Here is a 25,195-nt window from a genome sequence, read left to right as displayed (position 1 = left end):
AAGGTAATATAACTTTGGTTGACTGCAAAGTTCCTTGCTATTCTCTCCTTATATCATATTTTACTATTTTTTGAAAGTTAATGCTTATGTGTTGGCATAACAAGATCATTCCATGTTCCTCTTTTGGATGATAATTGAAAATGCGTTCTTGTTTTTCAAGTTCCCATGTCTTTCTTCAAGCGAAGAAAGATTGATTAAAGGTGCACCATGTCCATTTTTTAATAAACCATGTATTGTGCTTCTGAAAAACCGAACACAATAGGGCTTGAAATGTAGCATCCAATATCATATATATTCTACTGTTGAAAATACTTGAAGCCAATGATGGGAGCTTGGCATCTAGAAATCCACAAGCGTACAACCGCAGATGAACAAGTATGTGGTCCTCGTCCTCATCGTTCTCAAGCACCTTATTCACAAGGTCAACAAATGGGTAGCTAAGATGCCCAAGGAGGGATTTCACTCAGCTGTATCTTTTGGGCTGAGCAGTACCCATACTGCCAGGAAATTTTAGTTTGGAAGGACTGACTCATTAGATGGTATAAGTAGTTTGTCCGTCTACAAGGTTGCAACAGTCTATTGATGTTTTATTTGTTTGATTTGGCCATTCAACTTTCTTGGAATATTGAACTATCTAAATTCAAGCAGAACGACATGTCTTAGAGTATCTGGCAGACTGAATTTGCAGAAATAAATTATATGTGCTTGGAAGCATGGATTCCTTTAGTAGGAGGTCTGCGCCATTCAACTTTCTTGGATTAGAATATTGAACTATCTGAATTCAAGCAGAAAGGACATGTCTTGGAGTATCTGGCAGGCTGAATTTGCAGAAATAAATTATATGTGCCTGGATGCATGGGTTCCTTTAGTGGGAGGCTTACGTGATGAAACTTTGCATTAAAGTATAGGCAGCCAAGCCACAATTGTTAAACTGCTAGAGAATTTTGAACTATTTAGAATCAAGGAGGAGAAATGTAAATGAATGAGTGTTAGGTTGCAGACATGAAACCGAAACAATGGCATGTCCACAAAACCAATGATGCAGCATGAGGCATTAGATGTTTCACGACCAAACAGATATTAGTCATATTAGTCAAGCGATTGAATCTGGACAAATCAAAGAGAGGAGGAAGTAGGTTTGCTTCCAATGTTATGAAAGATGGTGCCTTGGCCATGGGAAGGAGGATGAGCAAGTTGAAAGGGTGCCACAGATGAAGGTGAACTCAACTAATGAAAGTGGTGGTTCAAAAGTATACACAAGAAAAAAGGTCTTGCCAAACACATGAAGGCTCCTATGAGTTTTGGAGGTCCCTATGAAAGTCATAGTTTCAGGTCACGCCTTCAGAAATGCCCCAACTACTTTTGAAAACCTGAATGTCATTTTCTGCCCCTGCTTAAGGAAATTTAAATTGGTATCTGACCCGGAATGGTGTTAACACTCAGCAGCATGACCTTGATGACTTCCAAATACAAACTTCTGTCTTTGCATATGATTGTTGCCGACTGTTAACACCCTTCAAGTGCTAGTGCTGATTCCGGGTCAGATCCTAATGCGAATGTTTTTAAGTATGGGCAGCAAAAAAAAAAAAAAACAACATTCGTGTTTTGAAAATTAGTTGGGGCATTTCCGAATGCATGACCTGAAACTTGTTGTGACACTCATTATTGGGCTAGGTGCAACAATTAATTTGCAATGAGAGGCTATCTATCATGTTTGATTGGACTTACAATGGGAAAATGTTTTTTGTGAAAGAATTGCCGGGTATCTTGATTCCTTGTTTGTATGTATTGTAAGTTTGCATAACATAAAATGAAAACCTAAAGTCCATTTCTGAAATCGATTTTTTTTTTTTTTGTGTGTGGCTTGTATGCACAACTTTTCCTTGGAAGGTTTTGTGCACCGTTAATGCGTTAGGAGATGAATCAATAACATTCCTCTGTTTATTTAAAGGTGTATTTATGGGTTTGAGGTGTATTTATAGGTTTGCGCGTGAGAGAATACCAGACTGCGGCAATACTTGCAATTGTATATGCAGATTGATCGTTGATGTTGGAGAGCATGAAATACATGGTAACTGGGTTTGTTCTACCTTGTCTCTTATTCCCTACGTTTACTTTAGAAACCTGAAAAGCAATAACTTTTAAATTTTTGAAAATTTCACAGGATCTATTGTTTGGTTGTGAATTGTGATGTTTATAAGATCATTCACCTCTTCCTGGTCCTTGTTTGATGTCTAGCGTGTCATTTGGCAAGGCTCGGATATTGGAGAATGCAGGAAATAATATTGTCCAAAAGTTCTACCTAAAATTATTTCATGTTTGTACAACTTTCTTCATGTGGTATGATATTCTCTCAAATGTTTCTTTTCAGGTTTGCCAGAAGAGGTGAGCAACAAGCCAGAAAACAGAGAGGTTTTCCCAGAGCAAGATATGCTTCACGGGATGTTAAAGGTCACTAGTTTTGCGTGCCAACCAAATATGATGCTGCTGCTAGGTGGAACCCATTTCGTCCCACATTAGCTAACTGGACAAAAAAAGAGTAAACAAAAACAAGAATATGCTGAAGAAAATATAACTATATGATAAAAAAAAAGTAAAAAGATACAAGCGTCAATGCAAAACGGAGAGAGAGAGAGAGAGAGAGGGGCAGTTGAGGCGTGTGCCTCAAACAACAGTGGCAACAGTGGCAAGGTGCGCCTTCCTTTTACCTGTGGTTTTAGGGAGATATACCGGTGACTAAAACCACCCCTGTAAGTATATAGCGGTGACAGTACAGTATCGGCCAAGTTAATCACCGTTATAGACCTATATCGGTGATTTACCCGTCACCGGTATTGGCTCTTCTAGCGGCGGTATCTATCACCGGTATAGATTTATACCGGTTGTGTTTGCCACCGCTAAAGACTGATAGTGGTTTTCTGTATCACCGGTATAGGATCGAAAACAAAAGCATAAAGCTGTCTTCAAGGTTTATAGTTTTAGCTTTTTAAAATCCTATTTAAACATCAAGTTCTTCTTTCTTTACCCTTATTCCTATTTTTTTTTCTCACGTCTTATATTCACCAATAAGATTATATTTATTAAAAAAATAGTTTTAAACACAAGGAGACATGTGTAGTCAAAACAGGAAGCTATAGTTTTCAGTTCAGGGTAATGCAAAGTTTAAGATTGAGAATCTTATTTTGCTGCTTGAAAACATATATAAAAAACAATTATAAAAAAAACGAGTAGACCTTTAAATATAACTTGGTACTGCTTTCTTCTAATTGATTTGCATTTGAATTTGGCTTTGAACAAAAAAACTATAGAGTAAAGGTTATCATTTTGGTCTGCATATGGGCCATTTTGTAATTCTGAATATGGTAAAACGTTTTCCCAAATTTTCGGTTCATTTATTGTCATGGTCTTATTAGTGTTACCATGCACCTTTTTTGCATATAAGTTTAATCTCAGTTGCCCAATTTCATTGATTTGGGTGTATCTTCAAATCTTAGCCAGCAATTCTGGGTAGTATACAATGTTGTTTGGTGCAACAAAGCGAAACAAAGTGAGTGAAGGGAGGCATAGCTAAGCGTAGGTTTTAGGGCAAAACTGGTATGGTACATAATATCCAATACGATCATGTCTATTTTTTTTTTAGAAAAAACCAGCAAAATGCATTTTTTTCTCACGCCAAAATCAGAAATGAACGATGACATTGCTCTGTCATTTGTTGTACCGACATAAAATTTAATGAGATGTTATTAAAAATTAAATATCAAAGATTATGAAACATTTAATATCTTATATGTGTTGCACATGAAAGAAAAGGCATTACTTGTTTTAATTTAAACAACACATGGGAGCACCTATTTGATCTAGTGGTTACAAGTTCAATAAATTCACTCACTTTTATGATTTTATCCAACATTTTCTAAATTCCATGATTCATTCAACAAACAGCGTTCAATAAATCCTCCATTCAACGATTTCATCCAACATTAACTTAATTCTATGTATGTGTATAACGTGACCTATATCACTAGCAGCTAACAATATAGTGGCACCAGACTCTCCTTCAAAACCTCAACAAGGTTTAGGTTGTTGAGGGCTCTGGCCTGATTTTGATTTAAACATTTCTTTTTTAAATTTGATTATACTTTTGAACTTTGCTTAACTTATTTTTGTTTAATTCGATTCATCTGCTAAGGCTTTTCAGTTCTCAATGCAATGTTTAAAATCAAGAATCATATTTTCCTGCTTTTTAATATTGATCCTCTCATCAGCGAGCGTAAAGGTTTTTCATGGCCATCCGCATTACAACCTCGATTTTTCTTTGCCCCTTTCCTTCTCCTCTCGCTCTCAGACAGCGCACATGACAGCTAGCAAGAAAGGAAAATATAAGCTTAACGCATTGAATGTAATATGAAAATTTAAACTCACCTAGCTTCTTTTGCCGCTGTTTTATGCCATTCTTACATTTAAAAAAACATTTTAAAATTATTTAAATTGAATAGTTATTTACTATTTTGATGTGGAGCCTGTAACGATCCAATAAAATTCGCTTTGAAAAAAAAAATCCCTGCCCATAACAAAATGTTCGTTGGGGCAAATCTAAATTCTTTTTGCCTGCCCATTAAGCGTGAGGTGAAGAAAATGTCCGTTGGGCGATTTCCGCACACATATTTCCGGAAATTTCAGATCAACTTTCCTTTCCTGGACGAAGAAAATGCCCGTTACGGCTGGAATGGTGAGCATCGGCTTCTGCCGCAGCCGCCGCCCTCCTCCTTGCTGCTTCCTTCATCGCAGCTCCCTCCTCCAGTCCTGCAGCTTCGTGGGCGACCGGACGACTTCGGCTGCCGTGTAGGTCTTCAAAGCTCGTCCCCAAGCCTGCTTCAAAAGGGACTGGTTAACAAGGCGCTGAGGCTTTCCGTGTTCTGCAAAGCTTTGTTCCTCTCATCGTCTTCTTCATCACGGAAAGCTCTGAGATTTCCACCGATTGCAGGTCCCTCTCCCTCTCTCTCTCTCTCTCTCTCTCCTGCGATGAAGTAGATTCATTGTGTTTTGTCCTGCCATTTCCTTGTCCTGTTTCTCCTTTCTTACCTTGTTCAGGTTGGAATTGAATAGATTTGAGCGACATTTTCCTCGCTTTCATCTTCGAAGTTGAGGGTCTTCTTTTCCTGCCTCTAGTTGCTGATGACTTTAATCCATAGGCATCCGGTTTTTTTGTTTCGCGAGGTTGAGATTCCCTGATTTCCTTTGTTTTTTTTCGTTTTGCATGGTCGTGTTTTTTAAGAGCTTTTATTTTTTTTCTGACCCGACAATGGTGTTTTCCTTTTCTGGCGATCGTTTACGGGCTTACACTCCGTTCCAGGAATGAAACACCACAGGGTTTTGTTTTAAGAGAATTTGGCAGCAGAACATGTTTTGGCAATGTTTCGGACATGAGGGGATAAGCCATGTTTTGCCATACTTGAAGCACTGTTATAAGGACGATTCCTAAATCGCAAACGCAGGTTGTTTTATGGTGAAATTGAGTAATTTTATGAGAAATTTTCACATTGAAGGTGCGGTTAGGAGCTTGGCTGCACACTTGATACGTTCTCTTGTTTCAAGTTCTGTTTTACGTTCTCCTCACGGTCTTCAAACTCTGATACTGCAACTGTAGCTGGAAGTTTGTCTCTGTATTAGAAGTGGTGTTGCATTGTTTTGTGTGATGTAAATGAGGGGGGGGGGTCTGACTGACAGGATTTGTTTACATGCTCCTCTTCCGAGACAGTAGTTTCGGTTACAGTCTTCACTTCAATATGGTCCGAGTCGTAACTGGTGTTTTTCTAATAGCTTCCTGTTTGTGGATTTCTGCTACTGAGAAGACCATTTCAATGCTCGACAAGGATAAGGTTGCAGACTGCTCTTATGCTAGATCCTTCATATGTGTGTATATGTAGATCTTGTGTTTGCCATTGTAAGGAAGCTTTTTCCATGACTTTTGTTGTGATTCAATTATGTTTTTCATTCTTTACTTTCTTGGTGACTTGGCATTAGTGCCTTTGATTGAGTTTCATTGTAGGTTTACACATTTTTATGGTATCAGAGCTCTGGTTTGGGCTTTGATTTGCTGATTGTGGAGACAACTTTTTTGTTGGTTCATAAGTATGGTGTTCACCAACTTTTAAGTATCTATCAGCTTAACAAAGGAATCATAGTACCAAATGGAGCAACAAAAGTTATATAGCTGTGGACACTAATTCACATTTTTATATGTATATTAAGCTTCCAGGTGAATGAGAGGATTAGGACGAAAAGAACCTATTTTTCGACTCCTCAAAAATCTGGGGTTCTTTTGCTTTGCTGTTTGTCCTCTTTTTCTGGCTTAATGGATTATTTTCCTGTTAGTCACGCTTATTTGATATGTGCCAGTAGGGTTACTGTAAGGAATTCATAAGCGAGATTAACAAGATTGCATCTTTGCAACATCTTCATATTTGTAAACAGATTGGATTTCATGCACGTGAAGGCTCTGATCATTGAATTCTGGTTTTTTGAGAGACTTCCATGGGAGCTTGGATCGGCTGCTTTATGGCAGACCTGATGGACCTCCAATCAACTGGAGTTTATTTAAAACATGAAGGCTTGCTTGTTCTGCTATTTCTGAATTTCTCAGAATTTGCATTTCTTAATCAATCTTAAGAAAAATTATGTCCATTTGTGTGCTGATGGATGTGGCAGTCTTGCATATATCGTACATTTTTTTGCATTTTTCTTCTTATTTCCTAATTCTTTTTGTGCATTTGAGGTTCAATTCATGGGTTCCATAAAGAAGCTCTTAGAACCCAATGGAATAATGTACCCATACAAAGTTCTTCCTCCGTCCGTACTTTGCTAAAGGTAATATAACTTTGGTTGACTGCAATTGCTATTCTCTCCTTATATCGTATTTTACTATTTTTTGAAAGTTAATGCTTATGTGTTGGCATAACAAGATCATTCCATGTTCCTCTTTTGGATGATAATTGAAAATGCGTTCTTGTTTTTCAAGTTCCCATGTCTTTCTTCAAGCGAAGAAAGATTGATTAAAGGTGCACCATGTCCATTTTTTAATAAACCATGTATTGTGCTTCTGAAAAACCGAACACAATAGGGCTTGAAATGTAGCATCCAATATCATATATATTCTACTGTTGAAAATACTTGAAGCCAATGATGGGAGCTTGGCATCTAGAAATCCACAAGCGTACAACCGCAGATGAACAAGTATGTGGTCCTCGTCCTCATCGTTCTCAAGCACCTTATTCACAAGCTCAACAAATGTGTAGCTAAGATGCCCAAGGAGGGATTTCACTCAGCTGTATCTTTTGGGCTGAGCAGTACCCATACTGCCAGGAAATTTTAGTTTGGAAGGACTGACTCATTAGATGGTATAAGTAGTTTGTCCGTCTACAAGGTTGCAACAGTCTATTGATGTTTTATTTGTTTGATTTGGCCATTCAACTTTCTTGGAATATTGAACTATCTAAATTCAAGCAGAACGACATGTCTTAGAGTATCTGGCAGACTGAATTTGCAGAAATAAATTATATGTGCATGGAAGCATGGATTCCTTTAGTAGGAGGTCTGCGCCATTCAACTTTCTTGGATTAGAATATTGAACTATCTGAATTCAAGCAGAAAGGACATGTCTTGGAGTATCTGGCAGGCTGAATTTGCAGAAATAAATTATATGTGCCTGGATGCATGGGTTCCTTTAGTGGGAGGCTTACGTGATGAAACTTTGCATTAAAGTATAGGCAGCCAAGCCACAATTGTTAAACTGCTAGAGAATTTTGAACTATTTAGAATCAAGGAGGAGAAATGTAAATGAATGAGTGTTAGGTTGCAGACATGAAACCGAAACAATGGCATGTCCACAAAACCAATGATGCAGCATGAGGCATTAGATGTTTCACGACCAAACAGATATTAGTCATATTAGTCAAGCGATTGAATCTGGACAAATCAAAGAGAGGAGGAAGTAGGTTTGCTTCCAATGTTATGAAAGATGGTGCCTTGGCCATGGGAAGGAGGATGAGCAAGTTGAAAGGGTGCCACAGATGAAGGTGAACTCAACTAATGAAAGTGGTGGTTCAAAAGTATACACAAGAAAAAAGGTCTTGCCAAACACATGAAGGCTCCTATGAGTTTTGGAGGTCCCTATGAAAGTCATAGTTTCAGGTCACGCCTTCAGAAATGCCCCAACTACTTTTGAAAACCTGAATGTCATTTTCTGCCCCTGCTTAAGGAAATTTAAATTGGTATCTGACCCGGAATGGTGTTAACACTCAGCAGCATGACCTTGATGACTTCCAAATACAAACTTCTGTCTTTGCATATGATTGTTGCCGACTGTTAACACCCTTCAAGTGCTAGTGCTGATTCCGGGTCAGATCCTAATGCGAATGTTTTTAAGTATGGGCAGCAAAAAAAAAAAAAACAACATTCGTGTTTTGAAAATTAGTTGGGGCATTTCCGAATGCATGACCTGAAACTTGTTGTGACACTCATTATTGGGCTAGGTGCAGCAATTAATTTGCAATGAGAGGCTATCTATCATGTTTGATTGGACTTACAATGGGAAAATGTTTTTTGTGAAAGAATTGCCGGGTATCTTGATTCCTTGTTTGTATGTATTGTAAGTTTGCATAACATAAAATGAAAACCTAAAGTCCATTTCTGAAATCGATTTTTTTTTTTTTTGTGTGTGGCTTGTATGCACAACTTTTCCTTGGAAGGTTTTGTGCACCGTTAATGCGTTAGGAGATGAATCAATAACATTCTTCTGTTTATTTAAAGGTGTATTTATGGGTTTGAGGTGTATTTATAGGTTTGCGCGTGAGAGAATACCAGACTGCGGCAATACTTGCAATTGTATATGCAGATTGATCGTTGATGTTGGAGAGCATGAAATACATGGTAACTGGGTTTGTTCTACCTTGTCTCTTATTCCCTACGTTTACTTTAGAAACCTGAAAAGCAATAACTTTTAAATTTTTGAAAATTTCACAGGATCTATTGTTTGGTTGTGAATTGTGATGTTTATAAGATCATTCACCTCTTCCTGGTCCTTGTTTGATGTCTAGCGTGTCATTTGGCAAGGCTCGGATATTGGAGAATGCAGGAAATAATATTGTCCAAAAGTTCTACCTGAAATTATTTCATGTTTGTACAACTTTCTTCATGTGGTATGATATTCTCTCAAATGTTTCTTTTCAGGTTTGCCAGAAGAGGTGAGCAACAAGCCAGAAAACAGAGAGGTTTTCCCAGAGCAAGATATGCTTCACGGGATGTTAAAGGTCACTAGTTTTGCGTGCCAACCAAATATGATGCTGCTGCTAGGTGGAACCCATTTCGTCCCACATTAGCTAACTGGACAAAAAAAGAGTAAACAAAAACAAGAATATGCTGAAGAAAATATAACTATATGATAAAAAAAAAAGTAAAAAGATACAAGCGTCAATGCAAAACGGAGAGAGAGAGAGAGAGAGGGGCAGTTGAGGCGTGTGCCTCAAACAACAGTGGCAAGGTGCGCCTTCCTTTTACCTGTGGTTTTAGGGAGATATACCGGTGACTAAAACCACCCCTGTAAGTATATAGCGGTGACAGTACAGTATCGGCCAAGTTAATCACCGTTATAGACCTATATCGGTGATTTGCCCGTCACCGGTATTGGTCTTCTAGCGGCGGTATCTATCACCGGTATAGATTTATACCGGTTGTGTTTGCCACCGCTAAAGACTGATAGTGGTTTTCTATATCACCGGTATAGGATCGAAAACAAAAGCATAAAGCTGTCTTCAAGGTTTATAGTTTTAGCTTTTTAAAATCCTATTTAAACATCAAGTTCTTCTTTCTTTACCCTTATTCCTATTTTTTTTCTCACGTCTTATATTCACCAATAAGATTATATTTATTAAAAAAATAGTTTTAAACACAAGGAGACATGTGTAGTCAAAACAGGAAGCTATAGTTTTCAGTTCAGGGTAATGCAAAGTTTAAGATTGAGAATCTTATTTTGCTGCTTGAAAACATATATAAAAAACAATTATAAAAAAAAACGAGTAGACCTTTAAATATAACTTGGTACTGCTTTCTTCTAATTGATTTGCATTTGAATTTGGCTTTGAACAAAAAAACTATAGAGTAAAGGTTATCATTTTGGTCTGCATATGGGCCATTTTGTAATTCTTATATATAAGGATGAATATGGTAAAACGTTTTCCCAAATTTTCGGTTCATTTATTGTCATGGTCTTATTAGTGTTACCATGCACCTTTTTTGCATATAAGTTTAATCTCAGTTGCCCAATTTCATTGATTTGGGTGTATCTTCAAATCTTAGCCAGCAATTCTGGGTAGTATACAATGTTGTTTGGTGCAACAAAGCGAAACAAAGTGAGTGAAGGGAGGCATAGCTAAGCGTAGGTTTTAGGGCAAAACTGGTATGGTACATAATATCCAATACGATCATGTCTATTTTTTTTTTAGAAAAAACCAGCAAAATGCATTTTTTTCTCACGCCAAAATCAGAAATGAACGATGACATTGCTCTGTCATTTGTTGTACCGACATAAAATTTAATGAGATGTTATTAAAAATTAAATATCAAAGATTATGAAACATTTAATATCTTATATGTGTTGCACATGAAAGAAAAGGCATTACTTGTTTTAATTTAAACAACACATGGGAGCACCTATTTGATCTAGTGGTTACAAGTTCAATAAATTCACTCACTTTTATGATTTTATCCAACATTTTCTAAATTCCATGATTCATTCAACAAACAGCGTTCAATAAATCCTCCATTCAACGATTTCATCCAACATTAACTTAATTCTATGTATGTGTATAACGTGACCTATATCACTAGCAGCTAACAATATAGTGGCACCAGACTCTCCTTCAAAACCTCAACAAGGTTTAGGTTGTTGAGGGCTCTGGCCTGATTTTGATTTAAACATTTCTTTTTTAAATTTGATTATACTTTTGAACTTTGCTTAACTTATTTTTGTTTAATTCGATTCATCTGCTAAGGCTTTTCAGTTCTCAATGCAATGTTTAAAATCAAGAATCATATTTTCCTGCTTTTTAATATTGATCCTCTCATCAGCGAGCGTAAAGGTTTTTCATGGCCATCCGCATTACAACCTCGATTTTTCTTTGCCCCTTTCCTTCTCCTCTCGCTCTCAGACAGCGCACATGACAGCTAGCAAGAAAGGAAAATATAAGCTTAACGCATTGAATGTAATATGAAAATTTAAACTCACCTAGCTTCTTTTGCCGCTGTTTTATGCCATTCTTACATTTAAAAAAACATTTTAAAATTATTTAAATTGAATAGTTATTTACTATTTTGATGTGGAGCCTGTAACGATCCAATAAAATTCGCTTTGAAAAAAAAAATCCCTGCCCATAACAAAATGTTCGTTGGGGCAAATCTAAATTCTTTTTGCCTGCCCATTAAGCGTGAGGTGAAGAAAATGTCCGTTGGGCGATTTCCGCACACATATTTCCGGAAATTTCAGATCAACTTTCCTTTCCTGGACGAAGAAAATGCCCGTTACGGCTGGAATGGTGAGCATCGGCTTCTGCCGCAGCCGCCGCCCTCCTCCTTGCTGCTTCCTTCATCGCAGCTCCCTCCTCCAGTCCTGCAGCTTCGTGGGCGACCGGACGACTTCGGCTGCCGTGTAGGTCTTCAAAGCTCGTCCCCAAGCCTGCTTCAAAAGGGACTGGTTAACAAGGCGCTGAGGCTTTCCGTGTTCTGCAAAGCTTTGTTCCTCTCATCGTCTTCTTCATCACGGAAAGCTCTGAGATTTCCACCGATTGCAGGTCCCTCTCCCTCTCTCTCTCTCTCTCTCTCCTGCGATGAAGTAGATTCATTGTGTTTTGTCCTGCCATTTCCTTGTCCTGTTTCTCCTTTCTTACCTTGTTCAGGTTGGAATTGAATAGATTTGAGCGACATTTTCCTCGCTTTCATCTTCCAAGTTGAGGGTCTTCTTTTCCTGCCTCTAGTTGCTGATGACTTTAATCCATAGGCATCCGGTTTTTTTGTTTCGCGAGGTTGAGATTCCCTGATTTCCTTTGTTTTTTTTCGTTTTGCATGGTCGTGTTTTTTAAGAGCTTTTATTTTTTTTCTGACCCGACAATGGTGTTTTCCTTTTCTGGCGATCGTTTACGGGCTTACACTCCGTTCCAGGAATGAAACACCACAGGGTTTTGTTTTAAGAGAATTTGGCAGCAGAACATGTTTTGGCAGTGTTTCGGACATGAGGGGATAAGCCATGTTTTGCCATACTTGAAGCACTGTTATAAGGACGATTCCTAAATCGCAAACGCAGGTTGTTTTATGGTGAAATTGAGTAATTTTATGAGAAATTTTCACATTGAAGGTGCGGTTAGGAGCTTGGAAATTGAGTAATTTTATGAGAAATTTTCACATTGAAGGTGCGGTTAGGAGCTTGGCTGCACACTTGATACGTTCTCTTGTTTCAAGTTCTGTTTTACGTTCTCCTCACGGTCTTCAAACTCTGATACTGCAACTGTAGCTGGAAGTTTGTCTCTGTATTAGAAGTGGTGTTGCATTGTTTTGTGTGATGTAAATGAGGGGGGGGGGGGGTCTGACTGACAGGATTTGTTTACATGCTCCTCTTCCGAGACAGTAGTTTCGGTTACAGTCTTCACTTCAATATGGTCCGAGTCGTAACTGGTGTTTTTCTAATAGCTTCCTGTTTGTGGATTTCTGCTACTGAGAAGACCATTTCAATGCTCGACAAGGATAAGGTTGCAGACTGCTCTTATGCTAGATCCTTCATATGTGTGTATATGTAGATCTTGTGTTTGCCATTGTAAGGAAGCTTTTTCCATGACTTTTGTTGTGATTCAATTATGTTTTTCATTCTTTACTTTCTTGGTGACTTGGCATTAGTGCCTTTGATTGAGTTTCATTGTAGGTTTACACATTTTTATGGTATCAGAGCTCTGGTTTGGGCTTTGATTTGCTGATTGTGGAGACAACTTTTTTGTTGGTTCATAAGTATGGTGTTCACCAACTGTTGGTGAAATTATGGAAGCCACAAGTTGTCGATGGGCCAAGCTTTTGTGCAATCTAAACCTAGTCGTTTGTTTAGGGAGAGAATGTGCTTTACCCAATTGTTTGAAACTTCCAATTAATTGAGGACCTGACACTTATGAGAACTCTTCACCCTCAAACCAACATTTTTGTGTAGTCCCTACTTTTGTAGGAGAGCTGATGTAGTTCATTCTTCTACCCAACAAATCCAGCTGGTTTCATAAACGCTCGTGTCTTTTGGCAGACGAGAGTTTTTACTTGTAGGTGATGTACCATTTGATGTCAAGAACTTTTTGACAAATGAAAATTTTTAGTTTTACCTAAAAGCATTTTTAAAAAGTTTTCTCACATAATGATATACCTTCATGTTATTCTTAATACCTCCTCGAGTAGAAGGAAAAAATTCAAGTTTTTGTTGTGAATCATTAGAAGAGGAAATTTGAAAAGATCCTAGATATGAGCAGTGAAGAAAAATTCTATGAAGCTGAGAAAGTCAAGACTATGAAAGGCTATTGACTTAAGTGATCAAGCCTCTGCAAAGATTTATCGGGAAAATATCCTAGGAGAGAAGCCATAATGCCTTTTAAAATCTTGGCAGGTAGCAAAATGAGAGTTGAGAGATGGGCTCGGAGCTCATGTGGTTGTTCCTCTAGGTCAGTAATCGAGAGTACCGGGTAGGCATAAAGGTGATTTATGTCTATGCCGCGAAGATGAAGACCTATGAACTTTTGACATGTTGAAAACCCGCAAGGTGAAACGAGTTGGATACATGAAAAAGCTACACATAACCACTAAAGTGGTGGAGCTCCGTAGTAGCCTTTGGGGTGGTGAGAGATTCCCTCAAAGGTGAAGGTCGGCCTAAATAAAAAAAATCAAATGCAAAAATGAAAAAAAAAAAGAAACGGCAAAAAGCCGATTGCAAAAAAAAAAAAGGAAAAAAAAAGCAAGAAAAGGTGCCTGTCAAGATATGAATGGCATGAAGGCTGAACTCACTACGAATTGAATGTGACAGTCTTTTGTGGATGTGCGAGTCTTGAGTCAATAGCCATTCCTCTTTTTGACTTTCTAAGATGTTGAGGATGATTCCTTTATGTTCATATTTTGGAAATTTAAAAATTTTCATTTCTAGATATTCAACAACATTGATGCGAAACGAATCCTAATGCTTGTACGATATTGAGGGTAAATGAAGTGCATATCATTTGCACAACGAGCACTCAAGCTTATGATTTAAATCAATGATTTATGAGCTGTTTCAAAATAAAAACTTGACATCTTTTGTTATGTTTCCTAGCTTATTGGACCTATGAGGAACTCCCAACCCCTCTTTGTTCTTGAAAGATGTCGTTTTCTTGTTACCAAAACTGCTACCTCTCAAACATATTCCATTCATATCGAGTGTAATAAATTTCCTATCGTTGTTTTAGCTAGATAGTGACTTGCATAAAGATAGGTAAACAATTGTTTGTTTGTGTTTTTTGTTCATTGGCTTGTCATAACTTTGTAGAAAACCAACTTTTTGCCTGTACGTTTGAGAGCTTGAAAACCACACACCAGAAATCTCCTAACCTGCAGAGATAGAGTTGTTGTTGCTGTAAAATTCTATTCCAAAATTGTGGATTTTTGGGTGACCTTTGATAATTGATTTGTTTTGCTTCCCAAGACCTTTTATCTCTTGGGTTTAGCTTATTTTTTTGTAAGGAATCTGATTTGACTCAGTGGTTGCAAATTTATATTGAAAACATTGAATTTTTGCTATACATTTATGAGAAAATTACATATATGTGCAGAAATTAGATTGCTTGCAGCAACCGGACAAGTTTCTAGTAATCAATTAGTTTGTCTTTTACCTCAATTTGTGATTGCTAGTGTATGCATTAGACAACTTATGCATTAGACCACTATTTTCCATTTGATGTATATCTTTAGGGGCTAATTAAGGCGTTTATTAGTCTATCTTAGAGTTATTTTATTTTTTTCCAAGTCTTATTTGTTTCCAAGTTTGTGATCACCTGGAGGAATTAAAGGGCAGATGCAACCAGACAATCTTGCATTTTTGGTCTATCTTAATATATGTTTGGCATCCAGAGAATTGTGCATATTTGAGTCCATCTTAGTCTATGTTTGTTAGTATATGTTTGTTCCCCCATATTCGATATGGACTTGGCACTTGTTTTTCTTTGGTTATAAATTTAAAATTTGGTGTATGGTTGTCATTGTTTTTTTTTTCAAATATCATTTTAAAGAGATTTAACATAAAAACCACACCAAATTTTTGTTGCCCTTGCCAGGGCATGGCAAAAGAATACGTAAATTACTTCTATTGCCTCTTAGGTAGAATCTGCAACATTGTGTAGTATTCAAGCGGAATCTTTCTCATTAACCTTGTAGGCATTAGTGGAAATGTTTGTAAACTTTGTACTATTGCTTGCTTTGTTGATTTTTTTTTTTTTGGGTGTGTGTGTGTGTGTGTGAGAGAGAGAGAGAGAGAGAGAGAGAGATTTTAGGTCTGGTAGTTAATAAGCATAGGGTTCAACTTAGCTAGTGAATGTAGGATTGTTTCTTCATTTTCTTGGTGTGTTTTTATTCCTAAAACCACCACGAACATTGAGAGTCTGGCCCTTTGGCGAGGGAGGACCCTAATTGGGATTAGGGCTGAGCGTGCGTGTGTTATTGGGTTGGAATGGGTGACCCTTGTTGGCGGTGGCTAAGAGCATACCAAAAGGCAGCTGGATGTCTCAGTCGATCCTCCACGGGCCGCTTATGCCATAAGATGAAATTCATCATGGCTATTTTCTACTACAAATTGGGACTGAGCTGTATGGTGTGCCTAGTCCTGAATCTTGGAGTCCTAACCATGCTAGGGAAGACGATGACTAGTTCAACAACCTCGCGAGTTTTGGGCTATGGCTAAGGTGGCAGCTCTGCCTCTTGCTTTTCTAGGAGCAAAAAAGTCAGAGGTTGTGCCGCCCAGATGGAGTCATTGTCTGACCAGTTTGGATTGGAGAAGAGTCCTTGCCGATGTAGTTGGCCTCGAAGGCTAGACAATGGCAATTGGTGGTTTGGTGTAGTTTCAGGGATTGTTGGAAGTCGATTGCAATTCCCCGGACGTTGCTGGGCCCAAGTTCTGCCAAACCCTACCATACAACTATACAAGTGAAGCAGCAGTCTTAATTGTCGAGAAGCCAAAGGAGGATGTTGACACTATGGGGTTTAGAAAGATCACTTGTCTCCGACCACCTAACCAGCGTGTTTATGGAATTGATGTATATGTGCCGATGTTAAGGTGGTGCAAGGCTGCAGGCGGCCTAGTGAGTAGGAGTCCTATGGAAGCATCTCTTGATGTTGGCAAGTTAATGGTTAGAGTTGCTGGCCGAGTCTTTTTTCTTGGAAGGAGGTGAAATTGTGATTGCCTTTCCATTCAGAGTGTCTACAAATGAGTTCAAAAAAAGGGTAGTGGGTCGACTATTAGATGAGCAAGAACAAGCAAAGTGGATCGGTGCACTGTTGAAGGCATACAGAGAGCTGCAGTTACATGGCTTGCGACTATGGCAGTACACAGGATTGCCGAGTTAGTACGTCCTGCAGGAATGGAGCAGCAAGTTTGGAGAAGATGGGTAATCAAGAGCTTGTTAGCCGTAGCTAGAACCATGGGAGACAAAGTCGTTCCAATGGGGCAGACTGAACTCTCTAAAGATGCTACAATTGGCTATCATTTTTCTAAAACCTGCTTGTGGGTAGAGAAAAAAGACCGAGAGTCACATCCCTGCTAGGAGTGTTGCATCAATATACCCCAAGCTTTATGCTTTTAGGCAAGGTTGCACCTGAAGATCTTTGCAGCTGTCATGGTAGCTTGAAAGAAATGATGAATTGTCATGGAGTCTTCCAAAGAGAAAAGTGAAGAGATTGCTCAGCCGTCATGATGAGCACCTTTCTTAACCTGAGGCACACCTTGTTGATGATCCATGCATCTAACGAGGACTTGAAAGTTAATTTCAAGGTTAGACTAACGTTGATTGAAATTGCCAGAAAATTCAAGAACTATCGATGGCAGGTGTTGCCCCAGTGGAACTACCTTTTAACGAAGACGTTGTTCTCACTTTTAACAAAGACATTGTTCTCAGTGCCAGAAAGGGTAACTACACAATTAGTATTGGAGGAATGGAAGCGGCTGTGGAAATTGTAGGGAGGGGAAAAGATTTTTCCATATTACATATTCATTCCAGTGGGCCACACTATGATGGGCTACCCTCACATTGTTTGAGAAGATCTGTAAAACAAACACAGGTTCCAATCTCCACTCACCATGACCAAAGAGACTCAACAGAGAACTATTGAAGTCATTCAATGGAGCAGCGCAGGGTTGCTTGCGAGGAAATGGGGAGGGGGAAGCAATTGCATGATCTAAATCAATGTGTATGGAACCACCTCAGACACAAGACATTATCAAGGAGACCAGGGTTCATGTTTTGGCAGATGTCTTGGAACAGCCCATGCGAAAACCCCAGCAACAGGCCCAGATCTGATGGGCAGAAGGACCTGCAATCAACTTGATGGAAGCAGAGATGTTATAGTTCTGTTGGGGGCGATGGAGTTGCTGCAGCAGCTTATAAAGAACAGAGCCACAGTTACAAGGGATGCCAGTGCCGTTCGGATAGCTCTGGCGATCGTCGAGTAGCGCCAGGAAGTCGAAACTTTTCCGCCCAACCTGATTTCTCGCAGCCTCTTTTGCACGACCTCTCCGGTGTTGCCTGCCTTCCGACGAAAAGCTGCCCATTGATCCTTCTCCATTGTCGACTTACCAAGATCCACTGTGTCGGTCTCTCTCTCTGTATATGCATCGATATTTCTTCTTCTTCACTATTCAATGGTTCCTTTTGCAGATATGCTATACCCATCTGGAGTTTTGCCGTCGCTTGTCTCTGTGAGCGTCGATCGTGACAAGTCGATCACTTTTGCAGATACGCTAAACTCATCTTCAGTTTGTTCGTTTTTATCATTTGTTCTAAAATTTCTGCTTCTGAGCATTTTTCCAGGTTGTTCAAGAATTTCACATGTTCTGTTGTCAAATTATGTATTACATTCATTTGCTCTAAAGAAATTTCTGTGTTCTTTCCAAGAAAGGTAAAAAAATATTTCACTGACTTGCTTATCTTGTTGAAAAGCACAATGATGAGCTTGCAAGAAGACGACAGTTGCTGATCTTCACTGGTATTCTTTTGTATTGTGATACTGTGATCACGTATTTTTATCTTAGTCTATTTTTTTTGTTTTCGCAGTATGTTCTTCCCAGTGCGGTTGCAAATTAGGGGCTAATAAAGTTTTGGGAAAGAAGAGAAACAGAGAGAAAGAGGAAAACGAGAGAAGAGAGAGTGATTTTATTGATTGTCGACTTCACAATGCATACACACCCTTGTGTGCAAACATGTTCATCCATGCACTGACCCACGTTCAAAGGGACATCATCCATCTATTCTTGTCTGCTTTGGTACAAGGGGTGTAATGTTGCGGTAGTCCTTAATACTTGTCACCTTGGAAGAAGTATTTGAAGGCCGAAGCCCATAATCATATAATTAGCATTCAACCACTTTTAAGTATCTATCAGCTTAACAAAGGAATCATAGTACCAAATGGAGCAACAAAAGTTATATAGCTGTGGACACTAATTCACATTTTTATATGTATATTAAGCTTCCAGGTGAATGAGAGGATTAGGACGAAAAGAACCTATTTTTCGACTCCTCAAAAATCTGGGGTTCTTTTGCTTTGCTGTTTGTCCTCTTTTTCTGGCTTAATGGATTATTTTCCTGTTAGTCACGCTTATTTGATATGTGCCAGTAGGGTTACTGTAAGGAATTCATAAGCGAGATTAACAAGATTGCATCTTTGCAACATCTTCATATTTGTAAACAGATTGGATTTCATGCACGTGAAGGCTCTGATCATTGAATTCTGGTTTTTTGAGAGACTTCCATGGGAGCTTGGATCGGCTGCTTTATGGCAGACCTGATGGACCTCCAATCAACTGGAGTTTATTTAAAACATGAAGGCTTGCTTGTTCTGCTATTTCTGAATTTCTCAGAATTTGCATTTCTTAATCAATCTTAAGAAAAATTATGTCCATTTGTGTGCTGATGGATGTGGCAGTCTTGCATATATCGTACATTTTTTTGCATTTTTCTTCTTATTTCCTAGTTCTTTTTGTGCATTTGAGGTTCAATTCATGGGTTCCATAAAGAAGCTGTTAGAACCCAATGGAATAATGTACCCATACAAAGTTCTTCCTCCGTCCGTACTTTGCTAAAGGTAATATAACTTTGGTTGACTGCAAAGTTCCTTGCTATTCTCTCCTTATATCGTATTTTACTATTTTTTGCAAGTTAATGCTTATGTGTTGGCATAACAAGATCATTCCATGTTCCTCTTTTGGATGATAATTGAAAATGCGTTCTTGTTTTTCAAGTTCCCATGTCTTTCTTCAAGCGAAGAAAGATTGATTAAAGGTGCACCATGTCCATTTTTTAATAAACCATGTATTGTGCTTCTGAAAAACCGAACACAGGGCTTGAAATGTAGCATCCAATATCATATATATTCTACTGTTGAAAATACTTGAAGCCAATGATGGGAGCTTGGCATCTAGAAATCCACAAGCGTACAACCGCAGATGAACAAGTATGTGGTCCTCGTCCTCATCGTTCTCAAGCACCTTATTCACAAGCTCAACAAATGTGTAGCTAAGATGCCCAAGGAGGGATTTCACTCAGCTGTATCTTTTGGGCTGAGCAGTACCCATACTGCCAGGAAATTTTAGTTTGGAAGGACTGACTCATTAGATGGTATAAGTAGTTTGTCCGTCTACAAGGTTGCAACAGTCTATTGATGTTTTATTTGTTTGATTTGGCCATTCAACTTTCTTGGAATATTGAACTATCTAAATTCAAGCAGAACGACATGTCTTAGAGTATCTGGCAGACTGAATTTGCAGAAATAAATTATATGTGCTTGGAAGCATGGATTCCTTTAGTAGGAGGTCTGCGCCATTCAACTTTCTTGGATTAGAATATTGAACTATCTGAATTCAAGCAGAAAGGACATGTCTTGGAGTATCTGGCAGGCTGAATTTGCAGAAATAAATTATATGTGCCTGGATGCATGGGTTCCTTTAGTGGGAGGCTTACGTGATGAAACTTTGCATTAAAGTATAGGCAGCCAAGCCACAATTGTTAAACTGCTAGAGAATTTTGAACTATTTAGAATCAAGGAGGAGAAATGTAAATGAATGAGTGTTAGGTTGCAGACATGAAACCGAAACAATGGCATGTCCACAAAACCAATGATGCAGCATGAGGCATTAGATGTTTCACGACCAAACAGATATTAGTCATATTAGTCAAGCGATTGAATCTGGACAAATCAAAGAGAGGAGGAAGTAGGTTTGCTTCCAATGTTATGAAAGATGGTGCCTTGGCCATGGGAAGGAGGATGAGCAAGTTGAAAGGGTGCCACAGATGAAGGTGAACTCAACTAATGAAAGTGGTGGTTCAAAAGTATACACAAGAAAAAAGGTCTTGCCAAACACATGAAGGCTCCTATGAGTTTTGGAGGTCCCTATGAAAGTCATAGTTTCAGGTCACGCCTTCAGAAATGCCCCAACTACTTTTGAAAACCTGAATGTCATTTTCTGCCCCTGCTTAAGGAAATTTAAATTGGTATCTGACCCGGAATGGTGTTAACACTCAGCAGCATGACCTTGATGACTTCCAAATACAAACTTCTGTCTTTGCATATGATTGTTGCCGACTGTTAACACCCTTCAAGTGCTAGTGCTGATTCCGGGTCAGATCCTAATGCGAATGTTTTTAAGTATGGGCAGCAAAAAAAAAAAAAAACAACATTCGTGTTTTGAAAATTAGTTGGGGCATTTCCGAATGCATGACCTGAAACTTGTTGTGACACTCATTATTGGGCTAGGTGCAGCAATTAATTTGCAATGAGAGGCTATCTATCATGTTTGATTGGACTTACAATGGGAAAATGTTTTTTGTGAAAGAATTGCCGGGTATCTTGATTCCTTGTTTGTATGTATTGTAAGTTTGCATAACATAAAATGAAAACCTAAAGTCCATTTCTGAAATCGATTTTTTTTTTTTTTGTGTGTGGCTTGTATGCACAACTTTTCCTTGGAAGGTTTTGTGCACCGTTAATGCGTTAGGATAGGAGATGAATCAATAACATTCCTCTGTTTATTTAAAGGTGTATTTATGGGTTTGAGGTGTATTTATAGGTTTGCGCGTGAGAGAATACCAGACTGCGGCAATACTTGCAATTGTATATGCAGATTGATCGTTGATGTTGGAGAGCATGAAATACATGGTAACTGGGTTTGTTCTACCTTGTCTCTTAACTTTTAAATTTTTGAAAATTTCACAGGATCTATTGTTTGGTTGTGAATTGTGATGTTTATAAGATCATTCACCTCTTCCTGGTCCTTGTTTGATGTCTAGCGTGTCATTTGGCAAGGCTCGGATATTGGAGAATGCAGGAAATAATATTGTCCAAAAGTTCTACCTGAAATTATTTCATGTTTGTACAACTTTCTTCATGTGGTATGATATTCTCTCAAATGTTTCTTTTCAGGTTTGCCAGAAGAGGTGAGCAACAAGCCAGAAAACAGAGAGGTTTTCCCAGAGCAAGATATGCTTCACGGGATGTTAAAGGTCACTAGTTTTGCGTGCCAACCAAATATGATGCTGCTGCTAGGTGGAACCCATTTCGTCCCACATTAGCTAACTGGACAAAAAAAGAGTAAACAAAAACAAGAATATGCTGAAGAAAATATAACTATATGATAAAAAAAAAAGTAAAAAGATACAAGCGTCAATGCAAAACGGAGAGAGAGAGAGAGAGAGGGGCAGTTGAGGCGTGTGCCTCAAACAACAGTGGCAAGGTGCGCCTTCCTTTTACTTGTGGTTTTAGGGAGATATACCGGTGACTAAAACCACCCCTGTAAGTATATAGCGGTGACAGTACAGTATCGGCCAAGTTAATCACCGTTATAGACCTATATCGGTGATTTGCCGTCACCGGTATTGGCTCTTCTAGCGGCGGTATCTATCACCGGTATAAAGTTATAGTGGTTGTGTTTGCCACCGCTAAAGACTGATAGTGGTTTTCTATATCACCGGTATAGGATCGAAAACAAAAGCATAAAGCTGTCTTCAAGGTTTATAGTTATAGCTTTTTAAAATCCTATTTAAACATCAAGTTCTTCTTTCTTTACCCTTATTCCTATTTTTTTTTCTCACGTCTTATATTCACCAATAAGATTATATTTATTAAAAAAATAGTTTTAAACACAAGGAGACATGTGTAGTCAAAACAGGAAGCTATAGTTTTCAGTTCAGCGTAATGCAAAGTTTAAGATTGAGAATCTTATTTTGCTGCTTGAAAACATATATAAAAAACAATTATAAAAAAAAAACGAGTAGGCCTTCAAATATAACTTGGTACTGCTTTCTTCTAATTGCTTTGCATTTGAATTTGGCTTTGGACAAAAAAACTATAGAGTAAAAGTTATCATTTTGGTCTGCATATGGGCCATTTTGTAATTCTTATATAAGGATGAATATGGTAAAACGTTTTCCCAAATTTTCGGTTCATTTATTGTCATGGTCTTATTAGTGTTACCATGCACCTTTTTTGCATATAAGTTTAATCTCAGTTGCCCAATTTCATTGATTTGGGTGTATCTTCAAATCTTAGCCAGCAATTCTGGGTAGTATACAATGTTGTTTGGTGCAACAAAGCGAAACAAAGTGAGTGAAGGGAGGCATAGCTAAGCGTAGGTTTTAGGGCAAAACTGGTATGGTACATAATATCCAATACGATCATGTCTATTTTTTTTTTAGAAAAAACCAGCAAAATGCATTTTTTTCTCACGCCAAAATCAGAAATGAACGATGACATTGCTCTGTCATTTGTTGTACCGACATAAAATTTAATGAGATGTTATTAAAAATTAAATATCAAAGATTATGAAACATTTAATATCTTATATGTGTTGCACATGAAAGAAAAGGCATTACTTGTTTTAATTTAAACAACACATGGGAGCACCTATTTGATATAGTGGTTACAAGTTCAATAAATTCACTCACTTTTATGATTTTATCCAACATTTTCTAAATTCCATGATTCATTCAACAAACAGCGTTCAATAAATCCTCCATTCAACGATTTCATCCAACATTACGTGACCTATATCACTAGTGGCACCCGACTCTCCTTCAAAACCTCAACAAGGTTTAGGTTGTTGAGGGCTCTGGCTTGATTTTGATTTAAACATTTCTTTTTTAAATTTGATTATACTTTTGAACTTTGCTTAACTTATTTTTGTTTAATTCGATTCAACTGCTAAGGTTTTTCAGTTCTCAATGCAATGTTTAAAATCAAGAATCATATTTTCCTGCTTTTTAATATTGATCCTCTCATCAGCGAGCGTAATGGTTTTTCATGGCCATCCGCATTACAACCTCGATTTTTCTTTGCCCCTTTCCTTCTCGTCTCGCTCTCAGACAGCGCACTTGACAGCTAGCAAGAAAGGAAAATATAAGCTTAACGCATTGAATGTAATATGAAAATTTAAACTCACCTAAAAAGAAGCTTATTTTGCCGCTGTTTTATGCCATTTCTTACATTTAAAAAAACATTTTAAAATTATTTAAATTGAATAGTTATTTACTATTTTGATGTGGAGCCTGTAACGATCAAATAAAATTCGCTTTGAAAAAAAAAATCCCTGCCCATAACAAAATGTTCGTTGGGGCAAATCTAAATTCTTTTTCCTGCCCATTAAGCGTGAGGTGAAGAAAATGTCCGTTGGGCGATTTCCGCACACATATTTCCGGAAATTTCAGATCAACTTTCCTTTCCTTGACGAAGAAAATGCCCGTTACGGCTGGAATGGTGAGCATCGGCTTCTGCCGCAGCCGCCGCCCTCCTCCTTGCTGCTTCCTTCATCGCAGCTCCCTCCTCCAGTCCTGCAGCTTCGTGGGCGACCGGACGACTTCGGCTGCCGTGTAGGTCTTCAAAGCTCGTCCCCAAGCCTGCTTCAAAAGGGACTGGTTAAGGCGCTGACGCTTTCCGTGTTCTGCAAAGCTTTTGTTCCTCTCATCGTCTTCTTCATCACGGAAAGCTCTGAGATTTCCACCGATTGCAGGTCCCTCTCCCTCTCTCTCTCTCTCTCCTGCGATGAAGTAGATTCATTGTGTTTTGTCCTGCCATTTCCTTGTCCTGTTTCTCCTTTCTTACCGTGTTCAGGTTGGAATTGGATAGATTTGAGCGACATTTTCCTCGCTTTCATCTTCGAAGTTGAGGGTCTTCTTTTCCTGCCTCTAGTTGCTGATGACTTTAATCCATAGGCATCCGGTTTTTTTGTTTCTCGAGGTTGAGATTCCCTGATTTCCTTTGTTTTTTTTCGTTTTGCATGGTCGTGTTTTTTAAGAGCTTTTATTTTTTTTCTGACCCGACAATGGTGTTTTCCTTTTCTGGCGATCGTTTACGGGCTTACACTCCGTTCCAGGAATGAAACACCACAGGGTTTTGTTTTAAGAGAATTTGGCAGCAGAACATGTTTTGGCAGTGTTTCGGACACGAGGGGATAAGCCATGTTTTGCCATACTTGAAGCACTGTTATAAGGACGATTCCTAAATCGCAAACGCAGGTTGTTTTATGGTGAAATTGAGTAATTTTATGAGAAATTTTCACATTGAAGGTGCGGTTAGGAGCTTGGAAATTGAGTAATTTTATGAGAAATTTTCACATTGAAGGTGCGGTTAGGAGCTTGGCTGCACACTTGATACGTTCTCTTGTTTCAAGTTCTGTTTTACGTTCTCCTCACGGTCTTCAAACTCTGATACTGCAACTGTAGCTGGAAGTTTGTCTCTGTATTAGAAGTGGATTGGCATTAGTGCCTTTGATTGAGTTTCATTGTAGGTTTACACATTTTTATGGTATCAGAGCTCTGGTTTGGGCTTTGATTTGCTGATTGTGGAGACAACTTTTTTGTTGGTTCATAAGTATGGTGTTCACCAACTGTTGGTGAAATTA

The 25,195-nt window shown here is 38.4% G+C and overlaps 1 protein-coding gene and 1 long non-coding RNA gene across 2 annotated transcripts; both read left to right on the top strand.

The window, feature by feature from the left end:
• Positions 1 to 4,583: 4,583 nt before the first annotated feature.
• Positions 4,584 to 18,392, top strand: LOC116253124 (uncharacterized). Its single transcript, XM_050077605.1, has 3 exons — positions 4,584 to 4,984; positions 17,967 to 18,064; positions 18,363 to 18,392. Exons 1-3 carry the CDS (start codon positions 4,636 to 4,638, stop codon positions 18,390 to 18,392), a joined length of 477 nt encoding a protein of 158 aa, XP_049933562.1. The 5' UTR covers positions 4,584 to 4,635.
• On the top strand, positions 11,443 to 12,984 carry LOC126409996 (uncharacterized). The gene is made up of 2 exons (XR_007573180.1): positions 11,443 to 11,843; positions 12,211 to 12,984. It is a non-coding gene; the product is annotated as an uncharacterized LOC126409996 (long non-coding RNA).
• Positions 18,393 to 25,195: the final 6,803 nt, after the last annotated feature.

The sequence above is a fragment of the Nymphaea colorata genome, chromosome 4 (genome assembly GCF_008831285.2).
Source record: "Nymphaea colorata isolate Beijing-Zhang1983 chromosome 4, ASM883128v2, whole genome shotgun sequence".
Classification (NCBI taxonomy): domain Eukaryota; kingdom Viridiplantae; phylum Streptophyta; class Magnoliopsida; order Nymphaeales; family Nymphaeaceae; genus Nymphaea; species Nymphaea colorata.
This window is presented reverse-complemented; position numbering and strand designations above follow the sequence as displayed.